Here is a 25,078-nt window from a genome sequence, read left to right as displayed (position 1 = left end):
AAACAAAAATGCATACATGGTAACAGTTTTACCTATCGCAGGATTTGTATTTCTGCTCAGTTCTGAGATTTACACAGCTCAGCTCTGCCTGGCATGGAAACCTAAACTTTGCTGCATTTTCTGTTTCACTTACAGGTCCCCCCCCCCGTCCACCCTGTGACTGGACTGTCAAAGGATAAGTTGATTTTTTGGGAAAAAAATAAAAATGGATGCACAAAATAAAATAAATGAATACTTAGAAGAAAAAAAAAAAGCAAAGTGTCCCCCGTCCTCCCATGCTCAAATGGAAAGCAAACAGCGATTGTCCCACACATGGAGTATTGCGGATCGCGAATATCAGATCATGGCAACCTGTAAAGGGAGATATATTTGCGGGGGAGAGTTGCTTTAGAAATGGGGGCTTGTTTTGGGAGATATTTGTTTTAGGGAGGGGGAGGGAGGTGTTTGGTGCGGAGTTTCTTATGGGGGATTTTTGCTGGGGCAGGATTTTTAGAGGGAGGAAGAGTGGATCTTGGGGGGAGGGGTTGTTTTTGAGGGGGTTCTACTGGGGGAAGAGGGAGGAGAGGGTTTTCCTTGCCTAGGGTCGAGAGGGGAACATTTTTGCTGGGAGGTGATTTTTGCAGTGATTGGGTTGCTTGAGGGCAAGGTGGGGTTTTTCTTTGGGAGGAGAGTCTTTTTTTTTGGAGGGTAGTGTTGCTTGGATCAGGAGATTTTTATTTTTGGGGAGCTGCTTGAGGAAAGAAAGGGTTTTCTATTGGCAGGAATTCAATTCTAATGGCAGACATTTGTACTTGGGGGGGGGGAATATTTGCTATGAGGGAGAAGGGTTTTCTAGGGATGATTTTGCTTGTGATGGGGGGATGTTTGCCTCTTAAAAGCAATCTCTAATTGAATGAGGTACAGAGCGTGACATCACCATCCTGCCTCTCCACTCTGTTTAATCAAAGAATGCATTTGTATGGTGTATACATACTGTAGTTATATTTGTCCAAGCTGAACCAATATAACTACCTATAAAATGCCATACTTGGAATTCTTCTTTAAAGCGGAGCTCCAGGCTCCTTCAGAAGAAAAAAAAATACTGTAGCTGCTGACTTTTAATATTAGGACACTTACCTGTCCAGGGATCCCATAGAGGTGAATGGAGCGTTCGATCAGGTCCGCCTGAAAAACTGACAGGCAGACCTAATTGGAGCACCCGTGTGAAAGAGCCCTAAGGCCTAGTTTACACTGGTGCGACAAAGGCTCCGACAATGGGAGCTCATGATGCATGACGTGCGAAAAAAAATCTGTGTTTCCCTATGGGAGCTGTCTTAACTGGTCCGACTTTGAAAATGCTCCCTGTACTACTTTAGTCCGACATTGATCCTACTTCAGCCCATTGACTATCATTGAATTCCGATCAAAGTTGGATCGCGGTCTTGCCTGATCTGACTTTGGAATGAGACTTGTGCTTGGAAGATCTTGAGTGGGAACTCCATGCCAAATTTTAAATAAAAAAATGGCATGGGTTCCCCCTCCAAGAGCATACCAGGCCCGTTGGTCCGATATAGATTTTAAGGGGAACCCCTACATTGAAAAAACGCCATGGGGGTCCCCCCAAAATCCATACCAGACCCTTATCCAAGCACGCAGCCAGGCCGGTCAGGAAAGGTGGTGGGGACGAGCCGGCGCCCCCCCCCCCGCGAACGTACCAGGCCGCATGCCCTCAACATGGGGGTGGGTGCTTTGGGGCAGGGGGGCGCCCTGTGGCCTCCTCAATCTCAAAGCACCTTGTCCCCATGTTGATGAGGATAAGGGCCTCTTCCTGACAACCCTGTCCATTGGTTGTTGGGGTCTGTGGGCAGGGAGCTTATTGAAATCCGGGAGCCCCCTTTAATAGGGGGGGCCACCAGATCCCGGCCCCCCACCCTACGTACATCGTACCCCTACCCATTCACCTGGGGGAAAAAAAAGTGTCAATAACAAAAACACATTAGACCAGTTTTTAAAGTAATTTATTAGGCAGCTCTGAGGGTCTCTTCCGACTTGGGGGGGTCTCTTCCGACTTCTCTGCTCTCTCTGGGCTCTTCTTCCACTCTCCAGCCTCCGGTTCCTCTCCAGTGTCTTCTGCCGGGCTCCTCCGCTATCTTCTGCTCTTTTGCTAGCGTTGGCCCGGTCTTCTCCATGGTCTTCTTCCGATGTTGACACAATGTCGCAATGCTGTGTGCGCGGTGTGCAAGGATTTATATAGGCAGGGGGCGTGGTCACCGGGTGATTTCATCTGGTGACCCCGCCCCTTATGACACTGCCGCCCCATCATGACACGAAGAATAGATGAATGCATATCACAGGTTCCTTGGCTCGTTCACCCCCGCAGCACTGGAAAACTATGGCTGTGGGAGATAATCAGAGGAATGAAGGTTTTAACTAAAACCTCAGCCAGCAGCATGAGGGACACCTCGCATTGACTGCAGGTAACATCGCTTGTGCTGACTTAAAAAAAAACGTTTTGACTATATTTAAAGTGTTTGTTACCCCAACACTTCAAATTTCTGATATGTGGCCGCTGTACCATGTACTTATATGAGAAAGTATCCTGTTCTCTTTGCTTTCTTTGTGTGAAATCCCTGGTGTTTCTGCCAGTCCCCTTGCTTTCCTATTAAAAACTGACTGCACTAAGCAGCAGAGCAAACCGTGGTCAGTTCTCTAGCTATGCTGGGAACTCAGTATGCTCACCTCCAATGATCATTTCCTGGGAAGCTCAGTGTGCTGCTGCTTCTCCTCCTCCCCCCAGCTCTTATGCAGCTGAGAACAGAGGGAATGTGATCACTTATAAAAAAAAAAGATATAATATATATATATATTTTTTTTTTTTTTTTTTTTTTTTTTATATCTAAACAAAAATGTTTTGCCTTAATTTCTAATTTAAACTGAATGGGTTGTTTTACAGTGTGATCGTTTAGAATGCCTTTAAGCTTTACAATTGTCTCTATTCTGCTTATGTACAACTGTGCAAAACTCACATACCTAAGCAGAACTTGGATATAGAGACTACAGAGAATAGGAAGTAGCAGACAAGCATCATTAAATTGTCTGTACATAAAAGAGATTTGATGGTTTGGAAATCAATTAGTCTGTACAGACTGAACACACAGATTGAAATGCATTTAGGTAGAATGGTAGAAACATAAAAACATCTAAAGCTGCACATTCCAACCTGACTATAATACTTTTGATCTGTTTATGATCTCCTTTAAATTAATCAATAGCTGTGCAATGTGAGGGTCTAATTAAAAATCCATAACAAACCCAATTAAAGTTTCATTTTAAATTTGCTAAATACATTCCAGGTGCATCAAAAACACCCATTGTACAAAGTCCTACAGATCTGTTTCTTTTTGAAGTGTTTCCAATCAGCAGGGAGCTTGAGCTTTGCTGATTGTAAAGCTAAAGGTCTGACTCAGTAAGGGGAGTGTCAGACCTCTGCAGAGAGAACACTGTGTCCCCACATAGAGCAAGGGTCCCACTCTCAAGATGCTGGCAGGGACAGGCTTTTCTACTCAGGCTATGACTGCTTATAAGTAAAAGGAATTGTGAGATAATAAATACTTTTTGTTTTGAAACACCCAAAATGTATTTAATTCATTTAAACTAAAGGTTCAATTGGATTTTTATTCAGTAATTGTGCGTACACGCGATCGGACTTTCCGGCAGACTTGGTCCGGCGGACCGGAATCCATCGGACAATTCAATCGTGTGTGGGCTCCAGCGGACTTCTTTTTCCCAAAAGTCTAAGGGACCTAGAAATAAAACATGTTTCAAATCTATCTGATGGACTAAAAATCGGGAAAACCGTTCGTCTGTGTGCTAGTCCAACGCACCAAATACGACGCAAGGGAAGCTATTGGCTACCGGCTATTGAACTTCCTTGTTTAGTCCCGTTTACGTCATCATGTTCATAACAAACGGACTTTCGAACGGACTTAGTCCGGTGGTGTGTGGCCAAGTCCATTTCAATCAGAAAGTCTGCCGGAACTCCGCCGAAAGTCTGGTAGACCTAGTCCGCCAAAAAGTTTGGTCGTGTGTACGCGCCATTAAGCTCTCACATTACATAGTTGTTTGTATTGAGACTGCACAATCAGATTGCAGTGCTTGGACAGCTTTATTGATTGAATGAAGGGATTATAAAGTGTGTGGCCTGCTTTACAATGCGTAGGGCTCCTGCACATTCCTACTGGCCACTGACTCAGCTCATCATAGTAAAGGGCCAATAGGAATGTGAGAGGTCCAGGAGGTATCTGTAACAGCAGGCTGTTAATAGGCTGTTGCAGGCATGTCCAGGCACCTATAGGAAACTGCAATTTTTATATTTGCAACAGCTTTATTCATTTAAATGATATTACCTTGACCAACATCCGATATCCATATAGATTGCTCATTCGGATTAATTGCTGCAAAAATACCATGGGGCATTTCAAGTGTGTTAGTATTCCAGGATTCCTTAAAGTATCCTTCCTCTGTGAACACCAGAACCTTGGATACATTGTCCCCTCTCTAGAATAAAATACAACATGTCAAGTAAGAAGAAAAATGGGTCTAAATGGACCAAAACATGAGTATGTCCATGGATAGACGTCCTCTTCACTGGACCTCCAATAAATGCTACCTTACTAACATCTGGCTTCTATAGTGTGATAGAAATCAGAGAATGCATCAAGCTGTGCTTGTTCTTTCCTTGGAAAAGATACAGGATCACTAATTACATGAAAAATTGTTTCTGTGTATGTCCATTTGTTTATTCCATAAAAAGTTTTTGTGAAACTTAAACAAATGTACAGTTTACAAGTAGTACTGGTGGCAATCCAAATATGGATGCCCATTACACGGATATAGCAATGAAATATAGAAAAAGAGAAAAACCCCAAATATTGATAATTGATATGCATGGATGAAGCCTAAACAGACAATACTAGAAATGTATTACCACTCCGCATGTTAATTTTTAATTCCATAGTAGATTTCTTACACCCTTAAAGTGGTTGTAAACCCTTACAAACCACTTTGACCTACAGGTAAGCCTAGATTAAGGCTTACCTGTAGGTCCAAGAAATATCTCCTAAACCTATATGGTTTAGGAGATATTTGCCCGAAAACAGGCACTGCTGTCTACGGCGCATGCGCCGTAGACAGCGGCGTGCAGGCGCACTGATCGCGGCATTCTCAACTACGGAGCTGCCACGCGTGTCAGCTCCCGTGCGCATGCGCGGGAGTGATGTCATCGCAGCCCACCAAGAAGATGGATGCGGCGGACTACAGGGGACAGCGGCGACTTCGCTGGCTCCTGTGTCAGGTAAGTGACACATAATGGACTACTATGCGATGCATAGTAGTCCATTATGCTTTGCCTTTGCAGGGAATGAAAGAGGAAGTAAACTCATCAGGGTTTACTTCCTCTTTAATATGTCTTTTGTGATTTAAATAATCATACCCACTATCAATACTGAGCAGTGGCCTGTGCACTACGTAACTTTCTACTATGAGACTGAAAATCTATTTGGAGGGGGGTGAATATTTATTTGCCATTGTCACACAAGTGGGTGTGCTTAGGGTACAGTGCTCTGCCCCCCGAGCCCCAAGCCCATACTTTTTTTTGAAGCCTCTAATCATGTGCTTCAAAAAAAAAAAACCTCTTCCACTGCAATCCATGAGTCCGGCGTCCTGCATGTAGATTAGGGGGCCGGATACATGGATCAGGGGGGGGGGGGGGGGCTGCACTCCTGCGCCATTTATGGAGCAGTCACCACTGAGGAACATAGAAAGTAAAAATGTCTACTGCGTTGTCTCGGAAGGCTTTACAATGCTGTGATCCAGCTTTATGAGGAGTATTGCTTCAAAGGCCAACTCCAACTCATTTTTTTTAGCAGTTTCTGGCAGAGTGGAGCAGGTTGGCTCCTCTGTCGGGCATTTATGGTTGTTGGGGCCTCTGTTGGGAAGCTTACTGCTCAATTCCCACCCCAATGATGCCTTGTCATATCTCTATTCGGAAGGCAGGGGTATCAATAATAGCCTCATGGAAGTTAGGCTCTCCTAGTTCTCCTCCAAATTTGCTCTTTGTGTTTGCATTAAAGGGTAACTCCACTTCCGTGGGAAAGAAATTTGCAAATAAAAAAAATTATTATAGCGTATACAATTGTGATACAAGTTATATTGTAAATGAATGTTATTAAAAATGACCTTTCCTTTTCAATCTTCAGTTCTGTAATTTTATGTAAAATACAATGCAATATGGCTACATGGAGGCGTTCTGTACACAGATGGTATAAATAAAACCCGCTGATGAAGTCCCATTTAGGACGATACGCGTGCGGGAGGACCCTGGAATGTCACTGCAACCACCTTACTGCATTGTTTAAGTGAACTTCGTTCATCCATGCTTATAATCCAGCACTAGTTGTAGTGCTCTGTATGTGAGTACCTGTCTTTTGGCAATAAAATTAGTTTTTTTTATCTATACAGTCTGCACTATATATATTTTTCTATTTTATAATGTCCATGTGGGGAGTTTGAGCCATCATTGATGACAACACTGTGATATCCAAGGAGCTGAGTTACAACTTTTTGATCCACCTGAATCCTGGTATATGACCACTGGCAGTGGTGAATGCTCCATTTGACCTATCTGTTCAGTCAGGGGTCAATTCTTTAAGGTGAGCGTTTTGGCTGTCTGGTGGTGGGAGCACCTGTTTTCTGGTGATTAAGGATATCAGTATGCATTCTATCCACTGAGAAGAATGAAGGATTGTCGATCAGTACCATCATAGACTGTTCATTCACTTTGTATCATTTTCCTTTTAATGTTGTTGTTTATCTTGAGAGACTTTATATAGTACTAATAGGGGGGTTTGTTTCAGCGCTGCACTGCTCTGTTTATGTAAATAAAACCCCCCAGAAATGTTATTTCCTGACGCCTTCATGGCAGCACACACTGGGTTGTGACTCCGCCCCCACAACCTGACAGGATTGGATTAACTATAAATTTGAAGGGGAGACCCCCTGCTGCATTCTCTTTTTTATCCTCACCTGACAGGTTGGACGGACGGGGTTTTTCCTGTTACAGATGAATAAGCCTCTACCGCATTCAACCCAGCAGGTTCAAGCCTCTCCTGTTTGGAAGTCCCTCCTGTACAGTCTCTAAAGGAGCTTCTATGGAGGGAACCCCCGTTCTGGTGGTCTCAGGGGGCTACTGGATTTCTGGCATTACCAAAGCTTTAAAGAAGCTTTTTTTACCTTTGCAGTGGACTCCCCTTCTTCTTTTGCCTATTAATTCCTCTTATTTAAATATTAATATCCATCTTTTATTTCTATAGTAAGTGGTGGTTCATATTCCCTTTTTTTTCTCTACCTTTGGGATTGTTGTCTCTTGTAGTCCCCCGTCATAGCCACCGTTTGTTTCTCCTTCAGTGGTGTTTTCTCTATGCTGTAATTCCAGCCTAGATGGTGCCGTTCGGCTGCTCTGAGCATGTGCAGTGCCAGTTTCTTTCCTCTATGTTTTTAATGTGTGTTGCCTTATCCAAAATGGCACCGGAACACTCGGGACGCTTCTGCACATGCGCGGAGCGTCAATTAGCCACCGCAATGGTGCTATTTTCAAATACAGAGCTGTATTTTTCTGTGATTCTGCTGTGCACTCTGCAAGACTTAAGGAAGGTTGCTGCCTCTGCATGTAGATCACTCTGGTAAGTCCCTGTGGGACTCCTATATTATTATTATTATATTGTTTCTTGCAGATAAACTTTGTTATGAATAATAAAAAATGTAATAATAAATAAATAATATATAAATAAATTATATATATATATATATATATATATATATATATATATATATATATATATATATATATATGTATGCATGCATATGTACACATTATTTCTCAGACTGTCCTCCCCCCCCTTTTTTCTATGGAGTCCACTGCCCACGCAGACCACCATCAGCAAGTTAGGTAAGAGGCTTTACCGGGCAAGGTAAGTATTGAAGGGGAGAAAAAAAAAAGAGTGCCAGACGTTAAATGCTGCATTTTTTTGGCAGCCCGTCTAGATCAAGAGCTGCAAGTTCCAGGCATGGGAGAAGATCTAGCCATACGTCAAGCAGGAGGTCCCGCAGGAGCCGCTCAAGATCTCTTTCACGGCACCGAAGGCACAGCCACTCACGACATAGCTACTCATGCCACAGTCGATCAAGTCGCAGGAGATCTCTTTCCTCATACTGTCAAAGCCACCACACCCGACCTGCAGCAAACGCTTGCTGGGTATGCGGCGCTCCGGCACAGCCAGATAAACTTGCCTTTTGCTCTTGCTTCAATCAAGCTACTAAAGAGAAAGAGGCAGACGCAAGAATTGCTACAGACCTCATAAGAGAATCAGTGCAGGAGTCCATACTGGAAACAACAACACCAGCATTAGATAGAGCTGCTCCCAGTACGTCTTCAGCAGACCCCCATCTCACTCAGGCATCAGAATCTTCCTCTGAAGATGAGGGTCAGGAGATGTAGGTGGGCTTTGATTTATTCCTGGTGGAACCCTTTGCAAAGGCCGTTAAAGAAGCATTCGGCTGGCAAGATGATGCGGCGAAACCTCAGAAAATACGGAAATATTTTCCAAACCTAAAAAGAGATCCGGTATCCTTCCCATTTATAGAGGAGCTGGAGGATCTCATTAAAGACGAGTGGGAGAGGTCTGACAAAAGATCTAGTCTTACAAACAGATTAGCCAAGATGTACCCTTTAAAAGAGTCAAAAGTGAAGCCTTTGATTAATGCTCCCATCGTCGATTCCTCATTAATTCGTCTCGCCCGCCACATCACACTACCAATCGAGGATGCGGTTTTCTTTCAGGATGTGCTCGATCGAAAGATGGACCTAGAATTGAAGAAGGCATATTCCATGGCTGGGGGAGCCTGTAGACCAGCAATTACCACAGCAGCAGTGGCCAGAGCCATCTCAGGATGGGCATCTAAAATAGAAAAAGACCTACAGGATGGCATTGAAATGGGAAAGATTATTTCCTCTCTGCAAGAAGTCAAGCTAGCAGGGGACTTTGTAGCATAGATATTATAAGATCTTCAGCCAAGGCTATGCTGGCCTCCGTAACAGTGAGAAGAGCGCTATGGCGTGGATGGCCGATACAGCATCCAAAATAAATTGGTGCAGAATTCCATATATTGGCACAAATCTGTTCAGTGCCAAGTTACACTCTGCCATATCCAAGGTAACAGGAGGGAAGTCAGGCCTGATCCCCTCCGATAGGAGACCCAAGACGCAGAAGGGACCGGTTTACAGACGTAATCTTCCGGACAAATATAGAGAGTCCAGGTCCTACTGTCCTGGTAGGGAATTTAGAAGGGAATGGAAAAATACAAAACCTTCTTTTCTAAGGATACAGAAATCTAAGGCCACCCCGGCAGGGGAACAGAAGGAACTTCACCAAGATCTGGTCAGACCATATAAAGGATTTATGGACATTGTCCACTAGAGGTCGACCGATATATCGGCCGATATTTGCCGTTTTTTAAATAATCGGCATCGGCCGATTCTGCTGATAAAAAGCCGATTCTACAGCGGGACTTTGAAATGACTTCTGTAAGAAGTCAGTGTGAGTTGCTGAGTTGTCATAGCAACACTTTCCTCCTCTCTGGGCAGACTGCCAAGAAAAGAACTAAATGATACAATGTTTACACTGAATGAATGAAGTCATCTCTGTGTAGAAGTTCTCAGTTTAACCATTTAAATACTTTTCTTACACTTGTTGCTTACAAGTAAAAATCCTGTATTTTCTGCCAGAAAATCACTTAGACCCCCAAAATTATATATATTTTTTTTTAGCAGAGATCCTAGGGAATAAAATAGCGGTTGTTGCAATATTTTATGTCACACGGCATTTGCACAGAGGTCTTTCAAATGCATTTTTTTGGGAAAAAAATACACCATTTAAAAAATAAAAATAAAATAAAAACAGTAAAGTTAGTCCATTTTTTTTTTTTTTTGTCCAAAAGTTTTGACTACCCGTTTTTATTTAATATATAGGTTTTTTTTTTTTTTTTAATCTAGATCATACATACAAGTAAACTGATTGGAGGTTTGTTTTGTTTAATAAATGTTTAAGTGTAAGAAATTTTCTGTATCACTAATGAAGGCTGCTTTCACACTGGAGCGGGCAGGCGTTGATGGTAAAACGCAAGTTTTAGCGGCGCTTTACAATCATTTTAGCGGTGCTATTTGGCTGCTAGTGGGGCACATATAACCCAGCTGGTGGCCAAGGAAGAGGTTAAATGCGCCCATGAAGCACCGCTTCGGCAGTGGTGCCCATTCATATCAATGGGCAGGAGTGGTGGAGGAGCGGTATACACCACTCCAAACGTGCTGCTTGGAGGACTTTTTTTTTTAAGATCCTGCCAGCGCATCGCCTCAGTGTGAAAGCACTCTGTCTTTCACACAGACTGCAGGGGAGCCATTTTGCAGGCACTTTACAGGCGCTATTTTTAGCCCAAAAGCGCCTTAAAAAACGCCCCAGTGGGAAAGGTGTGTTAGATCAAGGGGGATTAAAAATAAATAAATAAAATAAAATAAAATCGGCCTAACATATCGGCCCAAAAAAATCGGCATTATATATCGGCTATCGGCCACCATGATTTCTAAATATCGGCATCGGCATCGGCCAGAGAAAAACCCATATCGGTCGACCTCTATTGTCCACAATCCGATTCGGACACAGGTGGAAATTCAAAAACAGACTCCCACCAAATCATTTCCAGACAACCAGAGTACCATCCTCAGTACCCCAAAGGATTCTGCTAGTAAAGTACGTAGCAGAATTGAAACAAAAGGGAGCGATCCTGGAGGTCCCATCATGCCAAAAGGGAAGAGGGTTCTACTCTCCCTTGTTTCTGGTAAAAAAGACAGGGGATTTGCGTCCTGTATTAGACCTCAAGATGCTCAACAAGGATATCAAAGTGGAGGCTTTCAAAATGGAAAACCTTCAATCCATCCTTATAGCAATAAATCTGGGTGATTGGATGCTTTCAATAGATTTATCGGACGCTTATCTGCATATACCAATTCATCCGGCCTTTCAAAGGTTTCTCCGGTTCGCCATAAACCAACATCATTTCCAATTCCAGTGCCTCCCGTTCGGCATCTCTTCGGCACCCAGGACATTTACGAAAGTATTGTTAACGTTGGTGGCTTTCCTCTGAGAAAAGGGATTACGCGTCCACCATTATCTGGACGACATCCTACTTTTAGTAAAGGATCAAGAGACGTTGATTCATCACCGGGAGATCCTCCTTACAACCCTCCAGATGTTTGGGTGGATAATCAATTGGGAAAAGAGCTGTCTGCGACCCACACAAAATATGATATTTTTAGGGGCAGATCTGAACACCAAAACAAGATACAGCTCCCACAAGAAAAGATCCAGCCTCTGATACAGAAAATGCAGAAGCTGCTATCAACGAACCACTTACCAGCCAGAGCCTGTCTGAGTGTACTAGGGTCCATGTCCGCAACCATACCCATGGTGCGATGGGCACAGTGGCACATGAGAACCTTACAGAACTCATTCCTCAGGCAGTGGGATGGAGTCTCAATGCGTCAGACCATCTTCATCTCCAGATCGGTGAAGCAATCGATATGGTGGTGGACGCGCCCGAGCAATCTCGGGAAATACAAACCGATAGTCCCAGTTCCAGACCCGGAAGTAGTCACTTCGGATGCCTACCAGAGCGGTTGGGGGGCCCACTATCTAGACCAGGCAGCCCAGGGCCAGTGGCATTTTTGGTTTGGTATCGAACATTTTAGAGCTCAGGGAAGCCTTTTATACCTTAAGGGCATTCGCACCATTTCTGATGGACAAGAATGTGCTCATTCGAATGGACAACCAAGTAGCAGTGTCTTATGTTCAGAAGCAAGGGGTACCAGGAGTGCCACCTTGATGGAAGAAGTTCGGCCCATCATGGAATGGGCTCAGATACACCTAACAAGTTTAAAAGCAGTGTATGTCCCAGCGGCACAGAACATATTAGCCGACTGCCTGAGTCGAGAAACGCTATCCAACAACGAGTGGTCGTTGAACCCTCGGACTTTCTCCCTCCTTACAGAAATCTGGGGAATGCCGGAAGTAGATTTAGCAGCCACTCCGACGAATACCAATTGCCACAGATTCCTGTCAAGAGGTTCATTCCCATCGGCGGAGGGAGTGGACTGTCTAGTTCACCCATGGAACTTCAAGTTGGGGTATATATTCCCTCCAACTCCGTTAATTACGAGGTTCCTATCCAGGCTTCGGAGATCCTCGGTGACGGTAATTGCAATTATTCCACTGTGGCCGAGGAGGCCGTGGTTCACGTCACTTTTACAGCTCAGCCTTCAACCTCCAGTTCCTCTCCCAATAACTCCGGATCTTCTGTCTCAAGGTCAATTTTTACATCCTGCACCAGAGAAATTGCACCTGATGGCCTGGAGATTGAGAGGGCTAGACTAAGAGCGCAAGGCTGTTCTCATGAAGTCATATCAACCCTGATGCAAGCCAGGAAAGCCACTACCAATACCATCTATTCAAAGGTTTGGGGAAGATTCTGCTTCATGGCACAACAGAAAGGATGGAATTCCCTTTCTCCGGAAACCTCTCAGGTCCTGGAATTCCTCCAGTTGGGGGTCAACAAGGGTCTAAGCTTAAGTACCCTAAAGGTTCAGGTATCAGCACTGTCAGCTAAAACAGATACTAAGTGGGCATTCCACCTATTGGTAATCCAATTTTTGAGAGCCTATCTAAAGATTAAACCCCCCAGGAGGCCAGTCTTTCCATCATGGGATCTTTCAATAGTTCTCCATGCTGTCGCTTCTCCTCCGTTTGTTCAATTTGAAACTATCTCTTTATGGGACTTGACTTTTAAACTGTCTTTTCTCATTGTGATTACATCAGCTAGGAGAGTGTCGGAGATCCAAGCATTAATGTTTTCGGAGCCTCACTTAGTTCTCTTTCCCGACAAAGTAGTCCTAAGACCTTCCGGACACTTCATACCCAAAGTGGCAACTTCCTTCCATTACAACCAAGACATCATCCTTCCATCCTTCACAGACAATCAGGGTAATCCTCATGCACTAGATGTCAAAACAACCATCATGAACTACTTAACTGCTGCCACCTCTTTTAGGAAAACTGACTCTCTTTTGATCATTCCCCATGGAACCAGGTGCGGGCAAGCCGCCTCCTCACGCACTATTGCATCCTGGTTAGTCAGAACCATTAAAAAAAGCTTACTCCACCCAGCATATGGCAATTCCTGAAGACATCAGGGCTCATTCAACTAAGGCAGTAGCTACCTCTTGGTCAGCGTATTGCAGGGTCTCACCAGAGACAATATGCAGGGCAGCAACGTGGTTCTCCAGGAATACCTTTATTTCCCACTACAAGGTGGATTCCGCTCATTTATCCATGGCAGACTTCGGCAGATCCGTCATTAGAGCCAATTCTTCAGCATTATAAGGAATAAATATTATTTTACTTGCACCCACCCGACTGGCGAGTTTCCCAGTGATTTCCCAGTGTGTGCTGCCATGAAGGCGTCAGGAAAACGGAAAATTGTATACTCCCCTTCCGTAATTTTCCTTTCCTGACGCATCTTCATGGCAGCACACAGTTGCCCTCCCTGTTTCTTTTGTGATGATATTTACAGAGAATGCAGCAGGGGGTCTCCCCTTCAAATTTATAGTTAATCCAATCCTGTCAGGTTGTGAGGGCGGAGTCACAACCAGTGTGTGTTGCCATGAAGATGCGTCAGGAAAGGAAAATTACGGAAAGGTGAGTATACAATTTTCCATTTTTCTGCTTGTGTGATTGGCTCATTGATTTTCCCTGATTTTGCACTAAGATACAAGTCAGATTTCAGGCATCCCCTGCAACAAAAATGTCATTTTTGGTGAGATACTCCCAAAAGGAAATCATGTCTAAGTCCTGGTTCACACCTATGCAGGTTACAGTTTGCATATTCCAGGTGCATATTGCATGTTTCAATACTCGGATTTGATCCACTGAAGTCTATGGAACCAAAAACCAGAAAAAAGTCCCTGGCCCTTTCCATGAACTGCATTGATCTGAACGTAACCCATAGAAAACCATTGTAAATGGACTGTAGCGGGTTTCTGCAAAACTGAAAATGCACTAAAAAATGCAGAGTTGTGAACCAGGCCTTAAGGAATGCAGACTCCACCACTTTCCTCAGAGCGCTGCAGGTGCAGCAGCTGACTGATGATTATAAAACCACTCCCATACAGAGTCACTGTGCACATGGACACAAACAAACAGTTATTTCTTCAGAAAAACAAAAGATAAGAATCTACAACAAAGTTTGTTAAAATCCTTGCAATGTAAACTGCATCCAATTTGCCTAACTTGTGAGTGCGATTGGCTTTCAATGGAGCCAGTTCATACATGAAAAGGGTCCTGAGACAAAGTTAGAGTACCTGAGCAACATAAACCAATGAATTTTGGTGATCCACAGCAACATCAAAGGGAGTGCCGGTGAAAAGACTGGGATCTCTTGGCCACCCAACATCCAGCTTGAAAAGTCGCTCTTCTCTAGTTCCTGATAGATAGCCAAAGAATAGTCTGATCCACATCTGAAAATAATGAAACAAACTCTTTTAACATTATCTGTTAAAGTAGGACTAAAGCCTTGTACACACAATCTGATTGTTGGCAGAGGATTGGGTGATGACAGACTGTTGGCCTAAAATCCGACCATTAGTATGCTCCTTCAGCAATTGTTGTCCAACTTTCGGCCAACAAATGTTGGATGGCAGGCTAGTAAATTTGTAGCGGACAATGGTCTATTATCAGATTTTCATATAGTCTGTACACAAGTCCGTCACACAAAAGTACAAACACGAATGCTCGGAATCAATGCTCACCAAACACAACATTAGCAGAAGGAGCCCAAAGGGTGGTGCTCAAGAGCTGAAATTGCACGTAGTACATTACTACATTTGTGTTTGTTGGCCAATAATTGTGTGCTGTTAGTATGCAAGACAAGATCCAGGCACATGCCCTTTTGACAAAAGTCCTGATGCTCTGTTGGCCTACAATCAGATTGTGTGTACGAGGCTTAAGGCTCGGTTCACATAGGTGTGGTGTGCGAACTTGCATGTCATTTGCATCGCACTACAGTGCAAATTACATGCGATATCTGTGCCATGATAGTGACAGATAGTATGGCTGAATTCGCTGAAATGCACTAAAAATCCATATGTGTGAATCCAGCCTAAGGGCTGATTCAGACCTATGCATTTTTAGTGCATAGGTGATCGGCTTTTCCTCACTCGCGTCTGATGATTGTCGCTCTCCTGACAGGGGGGGGGTTTGCGCTGATTATTTATCAGCGCAGCCCCCTCCTCAGATGCCCACACTAGACCACCAGGGAAGCCGCCTGGACCACCAGGGAATTGGGCAACATGTGGATGGCCAGGTATGTACCCTATGGCCATCCACATGTGCAAATGATGCCCAATCTGTGCCAGTCAGTGCCCACAAATGGGCACTGACTGGCACATGTAGCAAAATAAAAACGGTGATGCCCAGCAATGCCACCCACCAGTGTCATCAGTGGCACCCATCAGTGTCCAGCAGTGCCCACCTATCAGTGCCCATCCGTGCCACCCATAAGTACCCATCAGTGCCGCCTATGCGTGCCCAGTGCCACTTATGATTGCCAATCAGTGCTACATACCAGTGCCACCTATCAGTGCCGCCTATCAATGCCCATCATCAGTGCCCGTCAGTGCCACCTCATTGGTGCCCATCAGTGCCATCTTATCAGTGCCTGTCAATGCAGCCATATCAGTGCCCATCATTGAAGAAGAAAACTTACTTATTTACAAAACATTTTAACAGAAACAAAGAAAAACTTGTTTTTTTTTCAAACTTTTCCATCTTTTTTTATTTGTTGCGCAAAAAATAAAAATTGCAGAGGTGATCAAATACCACCAAAAGAAAAATCTATTTGTGGGAACAAAACGATAAAAAATTTGTTTGTGTACAGTGCAGCATGACCACACAATTGTCATTCAAATTGCTACAGGGCTGAAAGCTGAAAATTGGCTTGGGCAGGAAGGTGTCAAAGTGCCTGGTATTGAAGTGGTTAAGACTAGGTTCACAATAGGTGCGACTCCATTCACCATTTCAGGTCCGATTTTATCCTGAATTTTTGGTTGAATTCGGACCTGGAATGGACCAAAAGACGCACACGACCCCTGTGCAATTCGTACCGCAGCCACTGCGGAGATGTGTGAACCAGCTCCATAGAGAGCCAGTCACAATCTCCTGTTATGCAAATTGGATGCGCGGAAATCCAAATCCAATTAGCATAAGTGTGAACCCAACCTCAACTAACTGCAGTGATTTAAAACCCATGCACCAGGAGCATTCACCTGGAAGGACTGTTTGGTTAACCTCTTGCCGACCGCTCTACACAGATATCACTTGGTAAGTATGAAACTTGAAAAACAAAACACATTTACTTCTCTTTTAACCCCTTCCCTGCCCTTGTCATTGGTACAGTGACAGTGCATATTTTTTAGCACTGATCACTGTATTAGTGTCACTGGTCCCCTCAAAGTGTCAGTTAGGTGTCTCATTTGTTCGCTGCAATATCACAGTCCAGTTATAAGTTGCTGATCGTCGCCATTACTAGTAAAAAAAAAAGAAAAATTATCCCATAGTTTGTGACGTTTAACAACTTTTAACAAAAGCTAACAAGAAAAAGAAATGGTAAACGGCCCACACACAATGCAAACATTGTACAGTGCATAAGCCCTAAACGTGAAAAAAAAAGACTATCCGTCCTGTGAAACTGCATGTACATTTGTTCTGTGCGAATGGAGGCAAAAACTAAACAAAATGTTATTCTTTATACAGATAAGAGTAATTTAGGAAAAAACTGGATTATGGCCACTAGATGGAGCCAATGATCATAGGAAATAGCTATTTGTGTGCTATGATCGTCTGCTCCATCTAGTGGCTATAATCCTGGTATTTTCCTGAATTACTCTACTCTATACCACGAATAACATTTGACCTGGAGATAAAATAGCATTAGTTTTTTGCTCCTATTGATGCAGAGCAAACATACGGAAGTTTCACAGGACGAATAGCTTTCTCATTTTTTAAATTTTTTTCTGCCAATACACCCTAAGGGCTTGTTCACACGTGAGCTGCAGAGACAATGGTTGGGTGGGTGCACATATGCCACAGTCGCAATGCTTTGCTTGGCAGAAGGAATTATACCCCCTTTTGCTTTCGACAGTTGCTATGTGACCCATTGAGGTGAATGGGGCTACTCTAAAAGGGCCCCCAGAATGCATGTGTCTGTGGTGTGCTAGTGTGGGGATCAAAGGGTTAAAGCAGGCACTACTCACTTCAGTATTATCACAGCTGTGTAGTAGCAGCAGAGCCAGAAACACGGCTGCAGCAGAGACGTATAAACTGGCTTTAAACTTCTTCATCTTCCTGATGGTAGATGGTCAGGTCATGTGACACAGACAGGGAGACTTCCTCTCCGGAGAGCCTGATACGTCCTCACAGTCTGCTCCTCCCACACAACATCTTCAACATGTCATCTGCAAACAAGAACATCATCTGTTACGTTAGAAAAGTGTTCCTGATGTCACGTTACCCTACACCAGTGATGGTAAACCTTGGCACCCCAGATGTTTTGTAACTACATTTCCCATGATGCTCATGGACTCTGCAGTGTAGTTGAGCATCATGAGAAATGTAGTTCCAAAACATCTGTGGTGCCAAGGTTCGCCATCACTGCTCTACACATTCTATACACTCACACACCTCCCAACTGAAGATGAGCTCCGGCGTGTTCGCTCACTCCATGTGCAGAGCCCGCCAGGAAGTCAGCACAGAAGGTTGGGAGTAGGGATGAGCTCCGGCGCGTTCGAATGGTCCACGTGCAGAGCCCGCCAGGAAGTCGGCGCAGCGCTGCGCAAATCACAGGCAGTGAGACATTGCCCCGATGTGCGCTTGCAGAGATCGGGCAATGTCTCACTGCCTGTGATTAGAGCAGCGATGCGCTGACTTCCTGGCGGGCTCTGCACGCGGAGTGCGCAAACACGCCAGAGCTCATCCTTACTCCCAACCTTCTTCAATGGGAGGGGAGGACACCTTCCAGAATGAAGTATGCAGCCAAACCGCCCACCGCCGTCATGCCCCCCCCTCCCCCCCAGTTAGATGGACCACAAAAAAATGCAACAGTTTTTTCAGTTTTGGATAGACTGGAGAGGGATTAGACCCTCTGCCAGTGTTTATTAACTACTTCAGGTTCGCCCTGCAAAACGTTGCTCCGGCAGCCTTTTGCGGGTGGATTTAACCCCGTTTCGGCTGCTAGCGGGAGTTAAAACCGTGCCGCTAAAATGACAGTAAAGTGGCGCTAAAAATAGTGCCGCTTTACCGCTGATCGCCACCATTACTAGTAAATACATAAATAAATAAATCTATTCCATAGTGTGCGTAAACCAATCAATATACGCTTTTTGTTTTGTTTTTTTAGCAAAAATATGTAGCAGAAAACATATTGGCCTAAACTGATATATTTACATTTTTTTATTGGATATGTTTTATAGTAGAAAGTAAAAAATATAGTTTTTTTTTTTCAAAGTTGTCTGGCTTTTTTGTTTATAGCGCAAAAAATAAAAAAAATGCAGAGGTGATCAAATACCACCAATAGAAAGCTCTATTTGTAGGAAAAAAAGGACATAAATGTTTTTTGGATACAGCGTTGCATGGTCACGCAATTGTCAGTTAAATTAACGCAGTGCAGTATCGTAAAAAATGGCCTGGTCGTGAAGGGGGTAAAACCTTCTGGGGGTCGAGTGGTTAATGTCTGTTCCTCCATAAGGCTAGGTTCACTTATATGTGAGTGCAGGAATGTGTGTAAACTGCATGCGTTCTCGCCGCCGCAGGCAAACTACCTTGCTAATTTGAAGATTTGTGGGACTGCCATTCATTCTTAAGATGCATTTTAAAGTGCAGCATGTTTTCCAGTGCAGGAAATCGCATGATGCACAAGCCCCATACGATTCCCCTGTGGCTGTGATTTTTACCTACACCGATGGCGTAGGTATAAACCCAGCCTTAGGGAGAGCCCCGCTCTCTATTTGTACTCTTCTCACTGAGAGGGAAAGTAAAAGAAAACCCCACATTTGGGGTTGTCCCCAGAACAGGAATAGAGGAGAAATCTTCCAATGGGGACACTAGTTCTGAGGACAACTCGGCTTCCCTTCCCCTCCTTGGCAGGATTTCCTCTCACTTTCTGTTTGGCTATTGGACAGGAAGTGAAGGGAAATCTCCACAATGGGACACAAGATGGCAAATACAAGCCTGACAGGGGTTCTAATCCTCCCTTACTCTCTCCAACATGAAAAAAGTGCCTTTAGCGACGCTTTGTAATGTTTTTTTTTTTTTCTGGTGGGACGTGATAATAGGAAGAAATACATTTGAACGAGATTTTTTTTTTTTTTTTACCATTTTGGGTGATTTTTCCTTTATTGATGAGTGTGGGAGGTCCCCGGTAGATGGCGGTGTGTGTCCTCCAGGACATGTATATTTGTGGTGTATACTAATAATAATAATGATAATCTCACTCTCCGCCCTGTCTGTAGTTTGACGGTCGGTGGGTATTAGTAGGACAGGAATCGGATTGCCTCTCTCCAGCACTGTAGAGGTTAACCTCCCCGCTCTTCCCCTATTGGACAGAAAACACCCGGGTCGTCCCGACGTCATCACGCTGCGCCCGATAGGGGTCCATTGAGGGCAAGCGGGACGGGCGGATGATCTCTCCTCAGGACCTCATCCAGTAAGACTTCGCTGTATGTCACCCGGCAGCCCGGCGCCCTCTCCTCACCCTGCGATGGGCGTGTCCTGTGTTTAGGGGGGTCTTTCCAGAGTGGAGGGAGGGAGGAAGCGGAGCGGGACCCCCCTGGTCGGGTCCCCGGGCTTTGTGTGTGCTCCGGAAGTGGTCGATGTTGTGTACAGTGTGCCCAGACATTGTATATCCCCGACACTGTGTGCTCCCCTCCCCCGATCACCGCACTGCCAGCTTCTACAGAGCCCGGCCTGGGATCACAGGTACCACCGGACATCCCGCCTGTACTCACCTCCCCTCCACGGTGTGTGGGGGGCAATCCGATCCATCACATCACATCTGTCATTTTACGGGGATGTCACATTCTGCATAACAACCCCGGCACCATCATGTACGAAGGGTCCTGCATGCCCCCCCCCCCCCCCATCTACATGGGCTCTGCGTTGCACCCCTATGTACTAAGAAGTCTGCGTTTCACCCCCCTCGTGTACTGAGGGTTTTGCATGCCCCCCATGTACTAAGGTGATGCACCCCTATAAAAGTTCTGCATGCTCCTCCCCCGTGTACAAAGGGCTCTGCGTTGCACCCCCTCCCCCGTGTAGTAAGGGTCCTGCATACCCCCCTATGTATAAGGGCTCAGCATTGCACCCCCTCCCATGTGCTAAGGGCTCTTTGCTGCGCCCCTATAAGGGTTCTGCATTCCCCCCCATGTACTAAGGGTTCTGCATTCCCCCCCATGTACTAAGGGTTCTGCATTCCCCTCCCCCCATGTACTAAGGGTTCTGCGTTCCCCCTCCCCCCCATGTACTAAGGGTTCTGCGTTCCCCTCCCCCCCATGTACTAAGGGTTCTGCGTTCCCCTCCCCCCCATGTACTAAGGGTTCTGCGTTCCCCCTCCCCCCCATGTACTAAGGGTTCTGCGTTCCCCTCCCCCCCATGTACTAAGGGTTCTGCGTTCCCCTCCCCCCATGTACTAAGGGTTCTGCGTTCCCCTCCCCCCCATGTACTAAGGGTTCTGCGTTCCCCTCTCCCCCCATGTACTAAGGGTTCTGCGTTCCCCTCTCCCCCCATGTACTAAGGGTTCTGCGTTCCCCTCTCCCCCCATGTACTAAGGGTTCTGCGTTCCCCTCTCCCCCCATGTACTAAGGGTTCTGCGTTCCCCTCTCCCCCCATGTACTAAGGGTTCTGCGTTCCCCTCTCCCCCCATGTACTAAGGGTTCTGCGTTCCCCTCTCCCCCCATGTACTAAGGGTTCTGCGTTCCCCTCCCCCCCCATGTACTAAGGGTTCTGCGTTCCCCTCTCCCCCCATGTACTAAGGGTTCTGCGTTCCCCTCCCCCCCCATGTACTAAGGGTTCTGCGTTCCCCTCCCCCCCCATGTACTAAGGGTTCTGCTTTCCCCCCCCCCCCCATGTACTAAGGGTTCTGCGTTCCCCTCCCCCCCCCATGTACTAAGGGTTCTGCGTTCCCCTCCCCCCCCCATGTACTAAGGGTTCTGCGTTCCCCTCCCCCCCCCATGTACTAAGGGTTCTGCGTTCCCCTCCCCCCCCCATGTACTAAGGGTTCTGCGTTCCCCTCCCCCCCCCATGTACTAAGGGTTCTGCGTTCCCCTCCCCCCCCCATGTACTAAGGGTTCTGCGTTCCCCTCCCCCCCCCATGTACTAAGGGTTCTGCGTTCCCCTCCCCCCCCCCATGTACTAAGGGTTCTGTGTTCCCCTCCCCCCCCATGTACTAAGGGTTCTGTGTTCCCCTCCCCCCCCATGTACTAAGGGTTCTGTGTTCCCCTCCCCCCCCATGTACTAAGGGTTCTGCGTTCCCCTCCCCCCCCATGTACTAAGGGTTCTGCGTTCCCCTCCCCCCCCATGTACTACGGATTCTGCGTTCCCCTCCCCCCCATGTACTAAGGGTTCTGCGTTCCCCTCCCCCCCCCCATGTACTAAGGGTTCTGCGTTCCCCTCCCCCCCCCCATGTACTAAGGGTTCTGCGTTCCCCTCCCCCCCCATGTACTAAGGGTTCTGCGTTCCCCTCCCCCCCCATGTACTAAGGGTTCTGCGTTCCCCTCCCCCCCCATGTACTAAGGGTTCTGCGTTCCCCTCCCCCCCCCCATGTACTAAGGGTTCTGCGTTCCCCTCCCCCCCCCCATGTACTAAGGGTTCTGCGTTCCCCTCCCCCCCCCCATGTACTAAGGGTTCTGCGTTCCCCTCCCCCCCCATGTACTAAGGGTTCTGCGTTCCCCTCCCCCCCCCATGTACTAAGGGTTCTGCGTTCCCCTCCCCCCCCCCATGTACTAAGGGTTCTGCGTTCCCCTCCCCCCCCATGTACTAAGGGTTCTGCGTTCCCCTCCCCCCCCATGTACTAAGGGTTCTGCGTTCCCCTCCCCCCCCATGTACTAAGGGTTCTGCGTTCCCCTCCCCCCCCCATGTACTAAGGGTTCTGCGTTCCCCTCCCCCCCCCATGTACTAAGGGTTCTGCGTTCCCCTCCCCCCCCCATGTACTAAGGGTTCTGCGTTCCCCTCCCCCCCCATGTACTAAGGGTTCTGCGTTCCCCTCCCCCCCCCATGTACTAAGGGTTCTGCGTTCCCCTCCCCCCCCATGTACTAAGGGTTCTGCGTTCCCCTCCCCCCCCATGTACTAAGGGTTCTGCGTTCCCCTCCCCCCCATATGTACTAAGGGTTCTGCGTTCCCCTCCCCCCCCATATGTACTAAGGGTTCTGCGTTCCCCTCCCCCCCCATGTACTAAGGGTTCTGCGTTCCCCTCCCCCCCCATGTACTAAGGGTTCTGCGTTCCCCTCCCCCCCCATGTACTAAGGGTTCTGCGTTCCCCTCCCCCCCCATGTACTAAGGGTTCTGCGTTCCCCTCCCCCCCCATGTACTAAGGGTTCTGCGTTCCCCTCCCCCCCCATGTACTAAGGGTTCTGCGTTCCCCTCCCCCCCCATGTACTAAGGGTTCTGCGTTCCCTCCCCCCCCCATGTACTAAGGGTTCTGCATTCCCCCCCCCCCCCCCATGTACTAAGGGTTCTGCATCCCCCCCAATGTACTAAGGGTTCTGCATTCCCCCCCCCCATGTACTAAGGGTTCTGCATCCCCCCCAATGTACTAAGGGTTCTGCATCCCCCCCCCCCAATGTACTAAGGGTTCTGTATTCTACCCCCCCCCCCCCCCATGTACTAAGGGCTCCTCGTCCCCCCCGTGTACTAAGGGCTCTACGTTGCACTCCTATAAGGGTTCTGCATGCCCCCCCATGTACTAAGGGCTCCGTGTTGCAACCCCCCCCCCATGTACTAAGAACTCTACATTGCACCCCTATGTACACTGTATCTATGGAGGAGCAGTGTGATCACCCTTGGATGGTGAGGTCTGGCGCACAGCAGGCCGCTTGGAGATGCAGAGCCTCTGGTGCATTGCAAGACCCTAACAATCACAGGCATGACTCCTAGAGACAGAGGCATGATGGGATTTGTAGTTTCAAAACAGCTGGAGAGCCGAGGTTCTCTACCCCTGTTCTAGGCTGTCAGTGAAAGTTTTGCTCCAGCACTAAGCCTGGGAGCTGTATTGAGGATCTCCTGGGCTTCTGCTACTGAGCACTCCATAGGGCATTTCCCAGTGGTGGTTCACACGGTGATTGGTGAGGGGGTTGGAAAAATACTTGGTTGAGCTGTGGTTTTACCACTTCCCCTTTAGTTGCAAACACGGCGGGGGGAGGAGAGTACATCTGTATTGGCCATGGTGACTTGCATTTAGTGGGCAGTGAAGCTGTACGGTTTTGGCTAAAATGAGAATTACAATTTTTTTTTGCTTAGAATAAAGATCACGATTCTCGTGGTGTAACATCATTTTTCTCAAGTCATCTTCCAGGACGGCACACCTGAGAGATGAGAGGCTCCTCCCTACAGGAAACACAATCAATCGACAGCTGTTTTAATTCCCCACCCTTCCCCTTGATCCTCAGTTTTTGATTGTGTTTCTCCCTACACAGCGAAACTGTTTGTTTTTTTCCAAATGACCCGAAGCCTGGGGCTGGTGGTCTCCCCCTGGGAGCCGGACCACAAGCCTGGGAAGCCTCTGGGTCTGGTAGGATATTCTTGTCCTTCCTGGGGGGTTCCCCTATCTTTTCCTCAGGGCGGGCAGCAGAAATTGGAAGAGCCCCCCTGAGAGCTGAAGGACCCTGGGTACAGTGGTGTACCCAGAACTTCAGGGGCCATTATCCTGTCTCCCCCTCCTTACCTGTACAGGTGGCTGTTCAGACGGGGGTGCTGGCCATCGGTTCTTTCCAGGGGGATCTTGTCCCCGACTCCTGGGTCCCCGGTAGCTCGCGTGGGCTGCCGGAGAGGGCGTGGCAACAAGCACCCGCGTCATTTTCAAACTTCGGGAAAATGGCAGCGGCGTTCTTACCCAGGAGGGAAGGCTGAGAGTCAGTAGGAGCAGGCGCCCACATCCTCCTTTCTCTAGAGCGAGGAGGCACCAGTTTACTACGGTGGATGTCTGCCTTAACCACCTCAGATATGAAGATGGGAATGAGGAATGGAAGGCATTGCCCCCCCCCATGTATATAGACTGACTGACTGGTACAGTGCAGGACACAGCCTAACCTAGCACCTCCCTATGGGGACAGCAGTTGGGGGGGGGGGGGGGGGAGCACTTTGGCGGCTATCCTCCTTGCGTGTGGACCATAAGGATGGAAAAGCAAGCCCGCTGGCTGTGGCAAAAAGAGGAAGACAACGGTGAGTACTTTACTTTCCTTTTGCCGTGGGAAATTAGCTGCAAAATCCCCAATTCCAGCCAGAGGGTTTCTGGGCATTTGAGATCTCACCTGGGGTCTGGATTCAAATAGCCCTTAAGCTTCTGCTAAAAACACCAGCCGCAGCCCCCTCTTACATCAGAGAAGCTGTATGGTGGACAGGTGGTGCAGAGGAACGAGTGTGCCTAAACCACCTCAGATGAGAAAGAGGTAGGTAGGCCATTGCTCCCCCTTCCCCGTGTATATACTGACTGGTGCAGTGCAGAACTTGGGGTCGGGATACAAATAGCGCAGACGCCACTGCTAAAACCACCAGCCACAGCTCCCTCTTACAGCAGAGACACTGTGGTTATCGCAGCAGTAGGTTGCCAGCCTCTCCCTACATGCCCAGGTGTGGTACATTAGTAGGGATGAATATAGCATACAGAGGGGACCTG

At 47.0% G+C, this 25,078-nt stretch overlaps 2 protein-coding genes across 7 annotated transcripts in view; one reads left to right on the top strand and one right to left on the bottom strand.

The window, feature by feature from the left end:
* NHLRC3 (NHL repeat containing 3) overlaps positions 1-19,739 on the bottom strand; it is a 33,396-nt gene extending 13,657 nt beyond the window's left edge. The window contains exons 1-4 of the mRNA XM_077484193.1: positions 19,566-19,739; positions 17,450-17,650; positions 14,501-14,656; positions 4,386-4,536 (exon numbers count right to left, since the gene is read on the bottom strand). Of these exons, the coding sequence (XP_077340319.1) occupies positions 4,386-4,536; positions 14,501-14,656; positions 17,450-17,536 (394 nt within the window). The 5' untranslated portion in view covers positions 17,537-17,650; positions 19,566-19,739. The remainder of the gene's footprint in view (positions 1-4,385; positions 4,537-14,500; positions 14,657-17,449; positions 17,651-19,565) is intronic.
* A 64-nt stretch (positions 19,740-19,803) lies between these two features.
* PROSER1 (proline and serine rich 1) overlaps positions 19,804-25,078 on the top strand; it is a 116,054-nt gene continuing 110,779 nt past the window's right edge. For 2 of the 6 annotated variants that reach the window (XM_077484192.1, XM_077484187.1), the window contains exon 1: positions 20,016-20,168. The gene's annotated coding sequence lies outside the window, so the exon portion shown is untranslated. Of the gene's footprint in view, positions 19,910-20,015; positions 20,297-25,078 lie in introns of those variants that run through there. The other 4 variants (XM_077484189.1, XM_077484190.1, XM_077484188.1 and 1 more) reach the window with 4 other exon arrangements.

Source organism: Lithobates pipiens, unplaced genomic scaffold, assembly GCF_037356315.1.
Source record: "Lithobates pipiens isolate NorthernLeopardFrog02 unplaced genomic scaffold, aLitPip1_a1.2 Scaffold_16, whole genome shotgun sequence".
Lineage (NCBI taxonomy): Eukaryota > Metazoa > Chordata > Amphibia > Anura > Ranidae > Lithobates > Lithobates pipiens.
Note: the sequence above shows the minus strand (reverse complement) of the source record. Positions and strands in the feature narration are given on the sequence as shown.